The sequence below is a fragment of the Entelurus aequoreus genome, linkage group LG10, assembly GCF_033978785.1.
Source record: "Entelurus aequoreus isolate RoL-2023_Sb linkage group LG10, RoL_Eaeq_v1.1, whole genome shotgun sequence".
NCBI lineage: Eukaryota > Metazoa > Chordata > Actinopteri > Syngnathiformes > Syngnathidae > Entelurus > Entelurus aequoreus.
This window is the reverse complement of record NC_084740.1, coordinates 30401059-30419299: the sequence shown is the minus strand read 5'-3', so window position 1 is coordinate 30419299 and position 18241 is coordinate 30401059. Positions and strand designations below refer to the sequence as shown.

Genomic DNA, 18241 nt, shown 5'->3' with positions numbered 1-18241 from the left:
AATACCACGCAGCGAATTATAGCAGTCGCGAAAATTGCACAGAGCAGTTGTGTAACTCTAAAAGGCTTTGTGTGGTTTTAAAAGTGTTGCAAGGCTGCAGGTTGCCAAATTCAAAAATGTTTGTGAAAATCACCCAACCATCACTTTCTTGTGACCCAATGACAGGCTCCTTCTTTGGGGGGGGAGGGGGGGGGGGTGCAGTTACATCCACTCGGGTAAAAAGTCAAGAAGTAGTCATACCTACATGAAAACCTTCAAGAAAAGGGGACGCGTTGTCGAGAAAAAGCCACTCCAGACGTGCGTAAAATGCGGGCTTGCTCCCCCTTCCAAATCCAAAGTGTGACTCAGGCTGCCATGCACATCCTCACAGCAGAGTAGTGTGGAAATTATGATTTAATTTTTTTTTTTTTTAAAAGAGGAAGAAAAAGGGGGATGGTTTGAAGGAAAAGCGAGAGAAAAAGGTCCTCAGTGTGGAGCTCACATTCCGACTGAGGGGGGGAAAAAAAAGGAGGCGCAACTTTTGCGGGGAGAAAAGAAGCGGTCCCCCCACAATCCTCCTTTAACAGCCCATTCTCCACCCTTACCTTAATAGTCCCGTCCATTTCGCGCAACTTTCAGTGGACTCCGACGGTATCCCAAACATGACACGCTCCTGAATTAATTCCAACCCCAGTCCTGGTATGTGTGGCGCAGAGAAATACACACTTTTTTTTTTCTTTTTTTTTTTCTTCTTCTTCTTCTTTCTTTTCTTTCCTCACTAAATTTGGGAAGTGAAGTCACCGCCGCCACCACCACCTCCTCCACTGCTGCTGCTGCTGCTGCTGCTGTTGCTGCTGCAGAGGAAGGTTGAGAGAAGGAAGCTGTGTGTCACCCAAAGCCCTGCCTTCAAAAAAAAAAAAAAAAAAAAAAAGAAGCAGGATACTGTCCTGAGGAGATAAGCAGGCAAAACAATTGAGTGTCCACTTTTTTAAGCTGGGAAATATTTACAGGATGACAGCCTGCTGTGGAAATATCTTGTGGCCTTTTTTTTTTTTTTTTTTTTTTTTTTTGCCTTCCCAGAAGTAGTTTAATATGGATGACCAACCTCATTTGTTTGACCGCAAACGTACTTTCAGCATCCAAAAAAATGATATTTTCCTGTCTAGTTTACAGCGATAGGAAGGTGCAGTAAATCCGATGAAGATGACAAATCTGAGCACCTATAGGAACTACTTGTTGCAATATTTCTTGCCCTTACAAGCCTCCACGTCAAGGTGAAGACTTCCCAAAAGATGCCATAAATTACCTTCAACCATTCAGAACCCAACCACACTAAACGTCTGCTCTACACATGTGTGAAGCAGCAGGCACTGCACCGTTTATTGTTATTCATATTTTTTATTATAGCTTTTCTGGGGTGCCCCCCCCCCCCCCCCCCCCACATCTCCACCCCCAAGTTTTTTTCTTTCTGTCTTTCCTTTAAAAGTGCCCCCATATCAGCTGCAATTTAAAAAAACAAGTCCACTTTCTGCATGGAATTCTACACGTCAATTTTCTGTATGGAGTTCTAAAAACGTGTTTTCGTATAGAACTCAGTAGAGACTTTTATGTGAAACACATTTTTTTTTTACAGAAAACTATTTTTCTCTCCAAAGTTAAGCATGAAAATAGTGCACTTTCTCTATTTTTGGAGTTCTTCGTTAAAATGGTTTAGTTTCTCTACAGAGTTATGCCTGAAAAACAAATTTCCCTCTACGACATTTTATGCGAAAAATGTACATTTTCTGTATGGAGTTCTGTATTAAAATATAAACTTCCTCTGTGGAATTCTATATTAAAACCATAAATATTCTCTTTGTAGTATTGCATTAAAATTGTTTCTTTAAGGTTTTCTATCCAAAAAAGTACATTTTCCGCAAGGATACCTGCATGAAAAGTTGCTTTTCGTTTACAAAGTTCTTCACGAAAAACATAACTTTGGAGTTTCGACTGAAAAATTACGCTTTTCTCTATGGAGTTCTGTATTAAAATGTAAACTTCCTCTGTGGAATTCTATATTAAAACCATAAATAATATATGTGAAATATTGCGTTAAAGTTGTTTCTTTAAGGTTTTCTCTGCAAAAAATAAAATGTTCCACAAGGACACCTGCATGAAAAGTTGCTTTTCGTTTACCAAGTTCTTCACGAACAACATAACTTCAGACTTTTAATTGAAAAATGGCAGTTTTCTCCTTGGAGTTCTGTGTTAGAATGGTATTTCTTTCTATGGAGTTCTGTAACACAATGCAACCGTTCTCTGTGGAATTCTATATTATATTAAAGTAATGCATTCAAAATATTTTTTCTCCATTTTTTTCTGTACAAAAATGAAATTTTTTAAATTGACTTTTATGTGAAAAACTTTCATTTTTCAACACGGAGACCCGCATGGAAAAAAAAAAGCTTTTTGTTTCCAAAGTTCATTAGGAGTTCTATGTGAAAAATGGCAGTTGTCTCCTTAGTTAAAAAACTTATTCAGTGAATTTTACACAAAAAAAATGGCAGTTTTCTCTATGAAGTTCTCTATTAAAACATCAACTTCCTCAGTAGAGTTCTGTATGAAAAAATTAGTTCCTTTTTTTCTTGGATAAAATGTGTTCAAATGTCCAATTTCTCTATGGAGTTTTGTATGAAAAAAACATGACAAATTATCATTTTCTCCGACAAAAGTTCGTAACGAAAAACATTTTTTTCTCTACAAAGTTGTATGCGAAACATTTTCCTTGGAGTTTTGTGTAAAAATGTCAAATTTCCTTAGGAGTTCTGTATGAATATTGTCTAGTTTCTCTATGGAGTTTTGCCTAACAAAACACTTATTTAGTGAGTTTTACACAAAAAAAATGGCAGTTTTCTCTATGAAGTTCTCTATTAAAACATCAACTTCCTCAGTGGAGTTCTGAATGGAAACATGACTTCCTTTTTTTCTTGGATATTTGTACTATTTTCAAAGATGAAAACACACAAGCTTTTTAATGATTTCACAATTTAATTCATTGTACAAAGCCAAAGAACAATAGACATTGACATGTTATAGCTACTTACTGATTGTTACAACTTGCCAGCCAGCTCAAAGTAGAGCTACATTTTGACAGCGTGGGCCAGTCTGTCTGCTCCCCTCTTGGGGGTCTGGCGGGGCTCAGGGCCCCACCCTTGGGACCACCACATCTGGATCCTGCTAAGGGTCAAGGCTTCTCCTGCCTGAGGCCAGCTCAGACTTGTATAATTAAGGGAGACACCTTGTTTAACTCTTTGGTGACTACACTGAGAGACCCCATCCCTTGTTTTTATTAGATTCCATCATTTGCTTCAATTCGATGTCCCCAAAAAGGTTAGGGGGCGTTTCATTAAAACACTTGTTAGTGCCTTTTGTGTAAGTATTTTCTCATAACATGCAATCCTGTTAAATATTTAGCACACTTAAAAAATGTGGTGAAAGACGATACAACCAATAAGACAAGTACAAAATAGAACAACAAGGCCTATTAGGGCAGTGTTTTTCAACTATTTTTGAGCCAAGGTACATTTTTTTTCATTGAAAAAATGCAGCCAATACTGACAGTAAAAAGTTGTTCTGGCAATTGTTGGATGTGACTTTAAACCATAACCAAGCATGCATCACTATAGCTCTTGTCTCAAAGTAGGTGTGCTGTCACCACCTGTCACATCACGCCGCGGCTTATTTAGAATTTTTTGGTGTTTTCCTGTGTGTAGCGTTTTACTTCTTGTCTTTTGGTGGCTTTTCCTGTTTTGTTGGTATTTTCCTGTAGCAGTTCCATGTCTTCCCTGAGCGCTATTCCCCGCGTCCGTTTTGTTTTAGCAATTAAGACTATTTCAGTTGTTTTTATCCTTCTTTGTGGGGACATTGTTGATCGTCATGTCATGCACGGATGTACTTTGTGGACGCCGTCTGTTGCTCCACACGCTGTAAGTCTTTGCTGTCGTCCAGCACTCTGTTTTTGTTTACTTTGCAGCCAGTTCAGTTTTAGTTTCGTTCTGCATAGCCTTCCCTAAGCTTCAATGCCTTTTCTTGGGGGCACTCACCTTCTCTTTATTTTTGTTTTAAGCATTAGACACCTTTTTACCTGCACGCTGCCTCCCGCTGTGATCACGACAAAGCAATTAGCTACCTGCTGCCACCTACTGATGTGGAAGAGTATTACACGGTTACTCTTCCGAGCTCTAAACAGCACAGACCATCAACAACGGCACATTATTTGCTGATTATAATTACTGGTTTGCCAAAAATATGTTTAACCCATTTAAGTGAAATTACATAATCTCCCACGGCACACCAGACTGTATCTCACGGCACACCTGTGTGCCGCGACACAGTGGTTGAAAGACACTGTATTAGGGTGACTGCATGGGGGTCTTACTGTACCATTACCAATGAGCCATAATGAAACCAGTGGTAACAAACATTTTGGAAGGCCAATAAACAGATGCAAGCTGGTTTACACAGTCAACCACAGAACATCTGGCTCGACGCTGGCTGCAAGTAGACAGCCAGCAGACATGTCTTCCTCTGTGTATACACACAAACACAAACACACACACACACATATTAAGACATGCAGTCGTGCTTCTGCATGCAAAGACCAGGCTGGGCAGAAAAGAGAATTGTCAGCCAATAGAAGGATGGAGAGTAATAACATTGTCCTTTATTACACTGTAATAAGTTATGAGATGCGCCTGCCTTTCATTCTTCACATCACGCCTGTCCAGTCTGGAGTCCAAATACCCTGAAAAAAGTGGCGTCTGCAGCACGTATGCTGCACAAACTGTCTGCTCACCCCTCCTCTCCTCTCGCTTCAGGCCATAATTAATTTGAGATTTATTTTTATTGGAGAGTTCCAGTCTCGCCTGGCCTTAACCAAACAAAACCCAAATGCTTGGACCGTGGAGTCTTTTGAAGGATTGGGGGGGGGGGGGGGGGGGGGGGAGGGCGGATGGGGGGGGGGTGCACATGTCTTCTATAGTTGTGCCACATTCTGAGCAATACTTGAATGTCTGCGATGCAAGTGTGCACGCACAAAAATGTCAACCTGGCATCCAGCTCTCGGCATGACCAATGTGCAGTAAAATGGAAAAAAAAAACACAAAAAAAACACATGTGCAATGCTGCAATTTGACAAATAAAAACAGATTCAAAGTGTCCACCGTATAAAAGCCCCTCCATTTAAAAAAATATTTTTTTAAATGTTTTAAAATATTTTTGTTAACTCGTGATTATTCACAAAATAACATGGCATTAATCATGTATACAGGCAGATTAATCACATATGTGAGGAGACTGTTGTGCTCGCTGGCTAATTTCCCTCCAAAATAAACCCTGACAAGACTTGATATAAAACTGTTATCAAGTTCTGAGCAAATAAATAAAATGCATTCATTTAAAAAAATAAAATAACATAAAAAAAGTGTGCCTTTATGACATTCTGACAAAAAATGTCGGGGTCCTTTTTTTTTTAAGTTCATTTAAATTATGCAGATGAGTTATGGCCTGTGATTAATCATGATGAATCTAAATTCAAAAAGTGTGATTAAGCTGTTTAAAAAAAAATCTTTTTATCTTTATTTAGAATTTAACACACATTGTAACATTGTTTTGCTGCAGGGGAGGAAGGGAAATAGTTTTTTTGCTGATTTCAACTAACTGCACAAAAAGTCCAATTAAAACCCAGATAAAAATGATATTTGATATGATAAACAACCTGTGCATGTACTCTTATTGCTTTTTAATTGTAATAATATTATTTTCATTATTATGATTGCTATTAATTGTTGCTATTACATTTAAGCCATGAATATTATTCTGCTGGCAAATATTTTAATAGAATGAAATAAAAAATAATGCAAATATTGCTTAAAAAAATACAATATTTTTAATATAAAAGCAAAAACTAGGGGGTGGAGTCACATCCATCATCAAAATCGATTCATCATTTTCAAAAATTGATTTTTTTTTTTGAGAACCATTTTTGAAAAAGAGGTTTTGTAGGCCATTTCTGGCTTATGTCAGCAGCCAAGAAGAGCTTTTGTAAAAAAGGTTTTATCATCATTCATGTACCAAATTATATATTGCCAGAATCAGTTTGAACTGATTGTGTTGGATAGGGAATTGAAATGAATGAAATAATAAAATAATACCTTTTATGGTATTCATACTACAGTATATTATACCTTAACAACCAACAATATTTGCTTTAGATATTAAACTTATTGTAATTGTATTTCAAAATATATTAAAAAATGTGTAATAAAATCCAAACACAGCATTGTAATTCGAACAATAGTTATCATTATTTATCATTTTAATATGTGTACTATGACCCTTTCATAGCACTTTGTTACTGGATTTGCTAATTTGTTGTCAAAATCACACAAAAACGAGTCCACCTGTCAAAAAGGGGAGGTGCTGTCTTACCTTGACGTACGACGACGTGTCGGGGACAGTTTGGAACATGACGGAAACGACACCCAAGGGTGCTGCTGTGTGTCCAATAGTGAGTGCGGCGGGTCTCTGACCTTTAAAGGGTATAAGACAAGTCATTTTTGATAAATACATATTTTTGACGCAACTTCAAAACTTGTTGCAGGTTTTATTCGAGTGTCGCCAACATGGGTGAATTGTTTGCGGTGGCCCTCAGGGTACGTGTGTGTGTGTGTGTGTGTGTGTGTGTGTGTGTGTGTGTGTGTGTGTGTGTGTGTGTGAGTGGACTTTGGCCTCGTGCATGCACCCCCAACCCCCATCATGCCCCCCCTCCCAGTCCCCTCAAGCTTAGCACATATTGAAGCACTTTTCGCTTTAATAAGTGCAGCTTACAAAGTCTAGGGTGAAAGGGCACTAAGAGGACGGTCCCTCCTTTTTGAGACTGTTGCACATGCTTTTATCAGACCAGTGGTTTTATTTAGGGAAGGAAGCTGCATAAAAAGTTGTTAAAAAAAATTAAATAGTGTCCACCATCTCACACAATTTAGCGTTGGGTGAACTTCTAACAATAACCATATTTTTCCTCCTGTGCTCAGGTGTTGCTCCTCCTCCCCCCTCCCCAAGATGAGGACTTATCAGTTGGAACGTGGCATGCTCCACCCGCCCCCTTCCCCAAATGCATCCATTTTCGCTGCAAAAGGAGCCCGGCATCTGCAGCCAATTAAGCAGGGCAGCTCTGGTGAGTAACGGCATGGACCTTCCTCCGAGACACCCCCGTGGGCCGGGACCCCTCTAGTGTTACATTTTAAGCATCTTACCTCGCTGTTATCCATCATGGGCGAGACGAGCCTACTCGTTCTCAGCGAATACCCTACGTGCTTTACATCCACTCTTTAAATAATACAACTAACCCGGCAATAGGTGCGCACCGCCTGACATTTCCGTATTCATCCGCCGCTCACCTGTTCTCAAGGCGTCGCTGCAGGAGGTGTCACTGCCCCTTTTCTGCTCGCGCAATTAAGGAAAAAAAAAAAAGTAGTCCTCCTCCACGCGTGGATTTTTTTCCCCTCCTTTCTCTGTGAGCTATTTAGTCGAAAGCTGAGCAGCGACGATGAATGGAAATGTTCCTAAGATGAGAGGGAGAAGAAATGCGGCCAATGGGCAGCGAGAGAAAAACCTCCCCTTGTCTGCACTGCTCTGAGGCCACTCAAGCGTGAAATAACACACACACACACACATGCAGACACACGCACACACACCGCTGCCTAGATTTGTTTCATAAAGTTTTTTATTTATGTATTTTTTTGACAAGGACAGTACAATGAAACATTGCTACCCATAGGTAACCAATATCAAAGTACACAGGCTAATTTGCAACCCTTGTCCCTGTAAAACGCATACAAAAGGATTAAGACAAGTACAAAAATAAAAACACATTGCAAATAATTGGCCCCATTTGTCCATTAGTACACCCAGTTCTAGTGCTGATTTTTCTTAAGTTCTCTTCATGCTCATTTATTTCTTTGCTGGCTTCTTTATTTAAAGCAGGGGTGTCCAAACTTTTTCCACTGAGGGCCGCACATTGAAAAATCAAAGCTAGCAGGGGCCATTTTGATATATATATATATTTTTTAAAACCAATACAATATATGTATAAAAAATATACATTTAGGCTTCCACTCAGGCTTGATCCCGGGGACCCCAAAGGGTTTTGGTCCCAAAAATATAAAAAATGTGTCATTATTCAGTATTATTATTTGTGTTATTATTCAAGTTTTTAAATCTCTAGATCAACATTAGGTCTATCTGTCAATATAACATTTTTTAAAGATTTAAATTGTATGCTCTTTTTGTCAAAGAAAACCCTTTTTTTAATGAAAAAGACACAAAATATGCAATATTTTCACCCAATAAAATTTTTAAGTGGGATATTTGAGATTATATAATAATTGGAGCCTTAAAAAGGTCAATAACTCATAACACCATTGATTTTAATTCATTATTATTTTTTGAACAATGACACTTAAAAACTAATCACACTAAAATTGTAGGGAATCCAAAAGGGTCCTACTCATTAAAGTGTTAAAAAATATTTTTTTTTACTGTTTACTTTTAACACAATAATCTCGAGATCAACTTCAGATCTATCCGTCAATTATAAGTTTTATTGTTGTTTATGTTTTTTGTTTGTTTGTTTTAGGCCCTTCTTTAAAAAAAACAGCTTGTTTTTTTACATGGCAAACAAAATATGCAATATTTTCCCCAAAAAATACCTCAAAATATTTAATGTGACGTAATTGGAGCCTTGAATAGGTCAATAATTCATAATGACATTGATTTTGATTCATTATTATTTTTTAAAGAAAGAAACAGCCTACATGGCAGCTTTGTGTGATTAGAGTAAACATTGCTACATTTTCTTGTTACATTTCACCTGTTTGCTCTTTAAATACCACTTTTAATGTTTTTTATTTTTTTCAATCGTATTTTTAAAATGTGCCGTGGGGCCGTTAAAAAATGACCTGCGGGCCGCAAATGGCCCCTGGGCCGCACTTTGGACACCCCTGATTTAAAGTTATGGACGATCTGAATTGGTTCTGTGACGGAGCTCTTAACTCCAAACATATGTATCTCAAATCGTCGCCCATTGAAATAAATTGAAGTCAATTTAATCTGTGCTTGGCCCCTCAAAATAGCAAGATTTTGACATGTAACGTGCCTTTTATTAATAAATATGAATAAATATTGTAAATGTATTGTATATAATATAGTGTTGTCCCGATACCAATATTTTGGTCCAGGTACCAAAATTATTTCGATACTTTTCGATACTTTTCGGTACTTTAATAAAAAAAGGGGACCACAAAAAATTGCATTATTGGCTTTATTTTAACAAAAAATCTTAGGGTACATTAAACATATGTTTATTATTGCAAGTTTAAATAAAATAGTGAACATACAAGACAACTTGTCTTTTAGTAGTAAGTAAACAAACAAATGCTCCTAATTTAGCTGCTGACATATGCAGTAACATATTGTGTCATTTATCACTCTATTATTTTGTCAAAATTATTAAAGACAAGTGGTAGAAAATTACTTATTAATATACTTGTTCATTTACTGTTCTATCTGCTTACTTCCTCTTTTAACATGTTCTATCTACACTTCTGTTAAAATGTAATAATCACTTAGTCTTCTGTTGTTTGATGGTTTACATTAGTTTTGGATGATACCATGAATTTGGGTATCAATCCGATACCAAGTCGTTACAGGATCATACATTGGTCATATTCAAAGTCCTCATGTGTCCAGGGACATATACCGTACAACCCTAATATAATGTATGCAATATATATATATATATATATATATATATATATATATATATATATATATATATATATATATATATATATATATATATATATATATATATATATATATATATATATATATTGACATTGAAGTTAATCTTAGGGAGCTAACTTGCAACAGTCCTAGTAAAATCGCACCACTAGCTACGTGAACATAGTTGTACACGTTGGCTCCAATGACACTAGGATGAGACAGTCATAGATTACAAAGAGGAACATAGCTACTAGGACTTGTGATCTCACTAGAAAGATGTCCAGGCATCGAGTAAGGCATGTCAAATTTTCGCGCATGAAAATATCACACCCGCATTTTCTTAAATTAAATATCAATACAAATACGATCCAAACAAAATTTGTTGAATGCTCGCCTTAGCCGCATGTACTCGCTGTTGGTCTTGCCTAAACGCCGCACTGAGTCGCAGGTCACGCTAATATGATTAGCAGCAAAGCGGACAGCCGTCAACGTTGTGGCTTTGATAGCGAACGGAGACGACAACAAGTAAGCTAGCTAGATGGTTAGCTAACTTGCGAGCTTGTTTCGGTGCTCCAAATCACATGGAAGAAAAAAAACTATGTTTGTTTCTTGTATAGTCAAAACATAAACAACAACAATGGGGCGGCATAGCTCGGTTGGTAGAGTGGCCGTGCCAGCAACTCGAGGGTTCTAGGTTCGATTCCCGCTTCCGCCATCTTAGTCACTGCCGTTGTGTCCTTGGGCAAGACACTTTACCCACCTGCTCCCAGTGCCACCCACACTGCTTTAAATGTAACTTAGATATTGGGTTTCACTATGTAAAGCGCTTTGAGTCACTAGAGAAAAGCTCTATATAAAAATAATTCACTTCACAATACATCAACTCTTTACTGCTCAAACGGCACAATTGTCATCCTGCTGCATTCTGGGTAACGTGGTATGTAAACAATAAGCAACACATCCTGACTTCCTAGTTTACATGTATTTATATATTTATTTAACCTTGATTTACCCGGAGTAAGACAATTAAGAACATTTAATTTGCAATGCTGACTAAGCAAAGAGGCAGCTTGTTAGAGATCAGTGACGTGCAGTCAGGGGAGGCAGGTGAGGCAGGGCCTCACCTGCCATCATGAAAAGAAAAAAAATGTAAAAAGAAAAAAAAAAAATTAAATTGTTATATGTATCCAGTGATTATACTATAAAGTTATTTTCCATTTAACTTCACCAGTTTTAGATTATTTTTATTCAAAATCGCTGAATTTTCACATTTGCCGTTCAAATACTGAGAAGAGACGGTGCGGTGATCAGCAGCCAGTTGAGGCACGTCACCGCGTTGTGCCTCAACATGGATTGCGGACTCGGCTAACTGCTGTCCTGCTGTGCAGTGAGACCGTATTGCTATATGAACTATATTATACATTTCCATAGTTTAGTTAGCTGAGGTATATAATGTACAGTGTATTTTTTCAACAACTGTATGTGTGTAAGTATTTCTTGTGCTGAGCAATCATAAAACGGCTGCGAAGACGCACTGGGTGAGGCTCGCAGTAATCCCGCCTCCTGGTGGTATAGAATGCACCCCCGCCGTAGAATGCACCCCCTGATGGGAGTGTTATATCAACTAAAGCCCACACTTAAACTTTCCACATGCAAGATTGAATCTATTTAAAAAAGTTATTTAATAAGAAGCCAAAAAGTGCAAAAACAATAATGTTCGTGTTGGAGGAGTTGTGAATGACTGCAGGGCCACAACATTAGGTACACCTGCAGACTGCAGCCCGGATTTCATATTTAATTAATTCACAACTCCTCCAACACAAACATTATTGTCATTACTGCCAATCAAATGGTGAATAAGATACTCTTTAGGGTTCATGTGTTTGTGAATCTGACTGTGATGAAGTCAGTGCCTCACCAGCCATGAACCTCACCGCACGTCACTGTTAGAGATGTTGAACACAAATCACGGCTATAAATCGCGCATAGCAGCTGGCAAATGCTCTTAACGTGCTGGGGTAAATGTGTTGGAAAATTAATGAATGTTAAAAAATGAATATGGAGAATTTTACCAACTTGTGGTCGATTGAGTAGACATCGGACAATGAGGAAAATACGGTAATTAAAAAATTATGTCGTGCACTTGTTCATTTTATTTTCTGAGGACGCATGGTACCGATTCATTATCATTATCATTAACATCATTGTGAACATGATCAATCTTGAGCTTCATACCATACCAACTATACCATACCAACTTTATTTATAAAGCCCTTTAAAAACAACCACAGTTGAAAAACAAAGGGCTGTACACCACAAACAAATAAAGGCAAAGGACAGACTAAAAAATAAAATTTAAAACAGAAGTAAAATACACATTAAAAAAGCAAATACAAAATTACCCTAAGAACAATTTTGTTAGATAAAAAGCAGTTAAAAAAGTTAAAAGTTAAAAACAGTTTAAAGTCTCATGCTGGGTTAAAAGCCAGTGAATAAAAATGGGTTTTAAGAAGGGTCTTAAAAATAGCCAAAGAAGGGGCCTGTCTCACATGAAGTGGAAGATCATTCCAGAGTTTGGGGCCCGCAACAGAGAAGGCTCTGTCCCACCTGAGCTTACGCTTGGATTTGGGTACCTCCAGGATCAGCTAATCAGCTGACCTGAGGGACCGGGTGGGGGCATAGAGGTGGAGCAGCTCAGAGAGGTAAGGTGGGGCAAGACCATGTAAGGATTTAAAAACAAGTAAGATAATTTTAAAATGGACTCTAAAAGACACAGGCAGCCAGTGGAGGGAGGCTAAAACAGGAGTAATGTGCTCTCTTTTTCTTGTATTTGTTAAAAGTCGGGCAGCTGCATTTTGGACCAGCTGCAGACGTGAGAGGGAGGACTGACTAATTCCAAAATATAAAGCGTTACAGTAATCCAGCCGAGATGTAATAAAGGCATGGATTACTGTCTCAAACTGTTGCCTAGAAAGAAGGTTTTTAACCTTAGCCAGCTGACGTAAATAAAAAAAGCTGGCTTTCACCACTGTGCCAATCTGACGGTCCAATTTAAAATCACTGTCAATACGAAAACCCAGGTTGGTGATCACGGGCTTAATGTACAAAGCCAAGGGGCCAAAGTCAACAGGGGGAAGCTCACAGGTACCACTAGGTCCAAACACTATTACTTCTGTCTTCTTTTCATTGAAGTTTAAGAAGTTTAGGGCCATCCAGGCCTTGATGTCATCAAGACAAGCAAGTAATGGCTGTATTGAAGAGGCATGATTTTTCTTTAACGGAAAATAAATTTGTGTGTCATCAGCGTAACAATGAAAACAAATACCATGCTTTCTTAGGATTGAGCCCAGGGGAAGTAAATAAATAGAAAAGAGCAGTGGTCCTAAAACTGAGCCCTGTGGGACCCCACATGTTAAGGGAGCAACAGAAGATTCAGAACCAGCAACATTTACAGAGAAGGTCCTGTTAGTCAAATATGACTTCAGCCAACTCAGGGCAGTACCACAGATGCCCACTTGATGTTGTAGGCGGCTAATTAAAATATTATGGTCCACCGTATCAAATGCTGCTGTTAGATCGAGTAAAACTAAAATCACATGATCACCTAAGTCTGTTGCTCGAAAGATGTCATTAAAAACCCTTACTAATGCTGACTCGGTACTATGGAGGGGTTTAAACCCAGACTGAAAGACTTCTAAAATATCCGAGTCCTCTAAAAAAGTGTTTAACTGGGTAAAAACAATCTTCTCCAAGATTTTTGAGAGAAAAGGCAGCTTAGAAATGGGTCTAAAATGGGCTAAAACTGAACTGTCCAGACCAGGTTTCTTTAAAAGTGGTTGAACCACGGCGTGTTTAAAACTGGTAGGAACCACACCAGAAAACAAACTGCTATTTAAAATGTTAAGAACAGGCTGCCCTATACAAGAAAACACTTCATTAAAAAATGTAGGAGGGACAGCATCATGGGGGGAACCTGAGGGCTTCATATGATTAGTTAACTCTTGTAACTGCCGCAGAGTCACTTGCTCAAACTGATTAAAAACAGCAGAGTAGTTAAACGGGACAGAAGGGTCAGAGGTCGGAACAGAGATGAGAGCCCTCGTTGTGGCAATCTTATCAATAAAATACTTTAAAAAGGCATTGCACAATTCAGAGGAGGGTTCCAAACATGTAGGCTGAGGGGAATTAAGAACAGAGTCAATGGTTTTGAATAAAACACGAGGGTCAAGACTATTTGAGGCAATAATGTTTGCCAAATGTTCTCTTTTTGCCTCTTTTACTGTGCTCTGATATCGATGCCAACAGTCCTTTAAAATCTGGAGTGACACCTGAAGCTTGTCCTTCTTCCACCTGCGTTCAGCTTTGCGGCACTCACGTCTGATCGCACGGCTTCTCTCATTAAACCAGGGTTCTGATTTAGTTTTGGCCTTTTTGATTTTTAAAGGAGCCACTGAGTTCAAGACTGTGTCACAGGTGGAGTCAAACAATACATTGAGTTTCTCAGTGTCAGAAAAAACAGACTCTGTGCTAGAAAAAACAGAGTCAGAGGGTAAAAAAACCTGGTTAAAAGCAGTAACAAACTGACCAGCAGTGGAAGGGTTAAAAACTCGACAGAGACGCGCAGGGGCGCGCGCTCCAGCTGTCAAGCGGTTAAAACTGGCCTCAAATATGACAGGCATATGGTCATCACACATAAAAGAATGCACAACTAACCAGTGTACTAAATTCCTATTGGTCGATTACCGAGCATCTTCTTTTGCTTGTTCCTGTCTGTCCCCTTGGGGACATTTCTTGCAGGAATCAAACAACAACATTGACACAAGTTTATCTGCAGACCCGACTTTGGTGTCTTCCTGCCCACATGACCTCCCCCCCGCACCCCCGCCCCCCGAACCTCGCAAACCCCCCACCCCACTCAGCTCGCTAACTTCATTTCCTTCACGCTGCCCGTCATCTACCGAGCAAAGGATGTTGGTGGCAATCCACATTAAGGGCGCTCACCCAAGTGTGGCCTTTTTTTATTGGCCCGTCAAGGCCACTGCGTCACGCCGAATAAACGCAGCGAAACAAACTGATTTTATCACCAGGTAGTCAATAGAAGCGCTAAAATCACACTTGGATATTCAGTATCTAACTTGGAAATGTCCATACACAAAATCCTGTATTTGGTCTCGGCGTGGATAGGAAAGGTCATCTGGTATAAACGTTTCCTTTCATCACCGGCTGTTTGTGGCAGCGCTTCCTAACGCAGTGATTGTAGGAACAACAGCGTCAACAATGTTGTTCCCAGCGTGGAACAATTGGCGGAAATCCCAGCATCCGTTCTTAGTGAAAAATGGCATTCATGATCCCGCTGTGTTGCCTTCCCCAGGATATTGGGCCGCAACGTTTGCTAACACGTTTGAACAGCAACTGGGGGAAAATACTTTTATGTTATGGAATTCTGGGCATGGCGTCCATGTTGATGTTTGATGTAGCGGGACAATGGCAATTTCCAATAGCAATTGTCGGGCCTTGAACTGACTGTGTGTCATCACTGGGCTTTGATGCACTGCAAAAACTGATTAAGATTAAATATCTCAAATAAGGGTGATATTTGCTTATTTTCTGTCTGATAAGATAATTCTTCTCACTAAGCAGATTTTATGTTAGTGTTTTACTTGTTTTAAGGGTTTTGGTCCTAAATGATCTCAGTAAGATATTACAGCTTGTTGCTGAGATTTGATGACCTATAATGAGTAAAACATGCTTGAAACTAGAATATCAACTGATGCAAAGCTGTGTCATCAACACTCACAAGTATAAAACTACTTTTTTAAACTAATCATTTCTTACTTCAAGCATGACAAAAAAAAATCACGATGCCGAACGCATATCAAGATAATGGCACTAGCATTTACGTAATTTAAGAATATTTTTCAACATATTGAGGAAAAAGGTCTCTTTTTTTTTTCTACCAAGAAAAGTGCACTTGTTATTAGTGAGAATATACTTATTTTAAGGTATTTTTGGGTTCATTGAGGTTAGCTAATTTGACTTGTTTTGGAAAGTCTTGACAAGCCGAATTTTCTTGTTCTATAGCAGGGGTCACCAACGCGGTGCCCACGGGCACTAGGTCGCCTGTAAGGACCAGATGAGTAGCCCGCTGGCCTGTTCTAAAAATAGCTCAAATAGCAGCACTTACCAGTGAGCTGCCTCTATTTTTTAAATTGTATTTATTTACTAGCAAGCTGGTTTGGCTTTGCTCGACATTTTTAATTCTAAGAGGGACAAAACTCTAATAGAATTTGAAAATCCAAGAAAATAATTTAAAGACTTCTTCATTAACTTCTTCATTAACTGACAAATAAACAGATAACAGATTTGGTGTCCAGTTCAAAGTGTGACATGATTTATTTAAAAATTTGAGAGTTGACTTTTGTATTTTACATGAGTTATTATTTGTACAAACATGGTGCAAAGTGATTCATGATTTGTTCAAAAATTTTAGTGGCTAGCTAGTTAAAATGGGATATTGTGATTTCACAAGACTGTCTTAGAAGTGATCATTTCAAAATGTTCAATTTGAAAAATGTGCACTTAGAGAAAATATAAAAATAAAGTGTTGCATATTGATATTTATCTGTTTCTGTATATATTTATTGTGAGAAATCATTAAGATGATCCGTGTTTCCACAAAGATAAATATCATTAATTATTAATAATAACATAGAGTTAAAGGTAAATTGAGCAAATTGGCTATTTCTGGCAATTTATTTAAGTGTGTATCAAACTGGTAGCCCTTCGCATTAATCAGTACCCAAGAAGTAGCTCTTGGTTTCAAAAAGGTTGGTGACCCCTGTTCTATAGGCAGATCATTTTGCTTAGTTCAAATAAAATACCCCTCATTTTTGTATTTTTTTTTCTTGTTTTTGAACACCGACTTTTTGCAGTGTGTCGGACGTACTTGCTGTCGGACCTCACATCACATCATCCAGCTGTGGATGATACAAGACTTAGAGAAATGCTTTATTCAAGACCGGCTCAGTGGCCTTGTGGTTAGAGTGTCTGCCCGGCAGGTTGTGAGTTCAAACCCCCGGCCGAGTCATACCAAAGACTACAAAAAAAATGGGACCCATTATCTCCCTGCTTGGCACTCAGCATCAAGGGTTGGAATTGGGGGTTGAATCACAAAATGATTACTGAGCGCGGCCCATGCTGCTGATCACTGCTCCCCTCACCTCCCAGAGGGTGATCAAGGGTGATGGGTCAAATGCAGAGGACACATTTCACCACACCTAGTGTGTGTGTGACAATCATTGGGACTTTAACTTTAAGACGGATTGTTTGATATGAGAAATTTGCACCGATCTGCGGACAAATCGAGGCATTATGCTGGAATCACGCCATCTACGTCTTGGTTTCTTAACCTTTTTGACCCAACTTTTCCGCTACACAGGAGCCCAAGGCCCACTCAATTATTAACACAAAATTAGTAATCTTACTTGATTTTAACCCTATTCAAAAATTACAGTTCTCAAATAGAAATAATAATAAAATAAAAATACAGTACAGGCCAAAAGTTCGGACATACCTGCTCCTCTGTCACACCCCGCCTCAGGTGAAGGTAATGTAACCTTTGCAAACCTGACAGTTTTTAACTCCTGGAGTTCACGGACCAGGACAGCTTCCCTACGTTGCTGTCCAATCAAAAAGTCTTGGAACATGTTAACCAGGGTAGGTTCAGCTAGCACTCTTTCAGTCCTTGGTGGCTCAGCAGATCACCTAGCCTTCCCAGACCCCTTCCTATGCTGCTTACACCTATAGCCCCAGAGTTCTCAAAACCTTTGACGTCTTCTTCAGACTCCTCTGTGTTCCACCCAACTTCACGCTCCTCAGCCACGGTCGCCTGGTCCAGCCTCATCACCGTGGCCCCTCGACCAGCCACCTCATCAGTCTCCTCTGTCATTGGGATCTCAAACCAGTTCTGGCCCGCCCTCTGCCAGGTTTGTTGTAAACTCTGCGGCTTGCCATCCCACCACTGCCACCATATGTCACACCCCGCCTCGGGTGAAGGTAATGTAACCCTTGCCATCCTTGGTTTGAAAGTCTGGTTTGCAAAGGTTACATTACCTTCACCCGAGGCGGGGTGTGACATCCTCATTCAATGTGTTTTCTTTATTTTCATGACTATTTACATTGTAGATTCTAAAATTTAAGACAGTTCCCTAAAGGTGTGTACCAAGATGTGTGCTACTTCAGTGAAACCCCCTGAAGTTAGGAAATTTCAAACCATTTAAACTTGCCACCGTAGATGATACTGAAGCATCAATGCCTTATGAAACACAAGAAGCGATACAGTGTGACACTTTTAAGTGAAAAAAAACCATGTCTGATACAGCTGCTGTGTCACTTGACTGTGAAACACCAAACTGTTTCTTTCGGCTCTGAAGTGACAGCC

At 39.0% G+C, this 18241-nt stretch overlaps 2 protein-coding genes across 6 annotated transcripts in view; one reads left to right on the top strand and one right to left on the bottom strand.

The window, feature by feature from the left end:
• Positions 1–7187, top strand: part of kcnj1a.1 (potassium inwardly rectifying channel subfamily J member 1a, tandem duplicate 1) — a 303709-nt gene extending 296522 nt beyond the window's left edge. For both annotated transcript variants that reach the window (XR_009827466.1, XR_009827467.1), the window contains one exon: positions 7050–7187. The gene's annotated coding sequence lies outside the window, so the exon portion shown is untranslated. The remainder of the gene's footprint in view (positions 1–7049) is intronic.
• The window catches only part of fli1 (Fli-1 proto-oncogene, ETS transcription factor), a 107499-nt gene extending 99963 nt beyond the window's left edge, over positions 1–7536 (bottom strand). For 2 of the 4 annotated variants that reach the window (XM_062060517.1, XM_062060516.1), the window contains exons 1-2: positions 7416–7536; positions 6448–6548 (exon numbers count right to left, since the gene is read on the bottom strand). In XM_062060517.1, the coding sequence (XP_061916501.1) occupies positions 6448–6486 (39 nt within the window). In that variant the 5' untranslated portion in view covers positions 6487–6548; positions 7416–7536. Of the gene's footprint in view, positions 1–240; positions 553–584; positions 834–6447; positions 6549–7415 lie in introns of those variants that run through there. The other 2 variants (XM_062060518.1, XM_062060519.1) reach the window with 2 other exon arrangements.
• Between the last annotated feature and the right edge of the window lie 10705 nt (positions 7537–18241).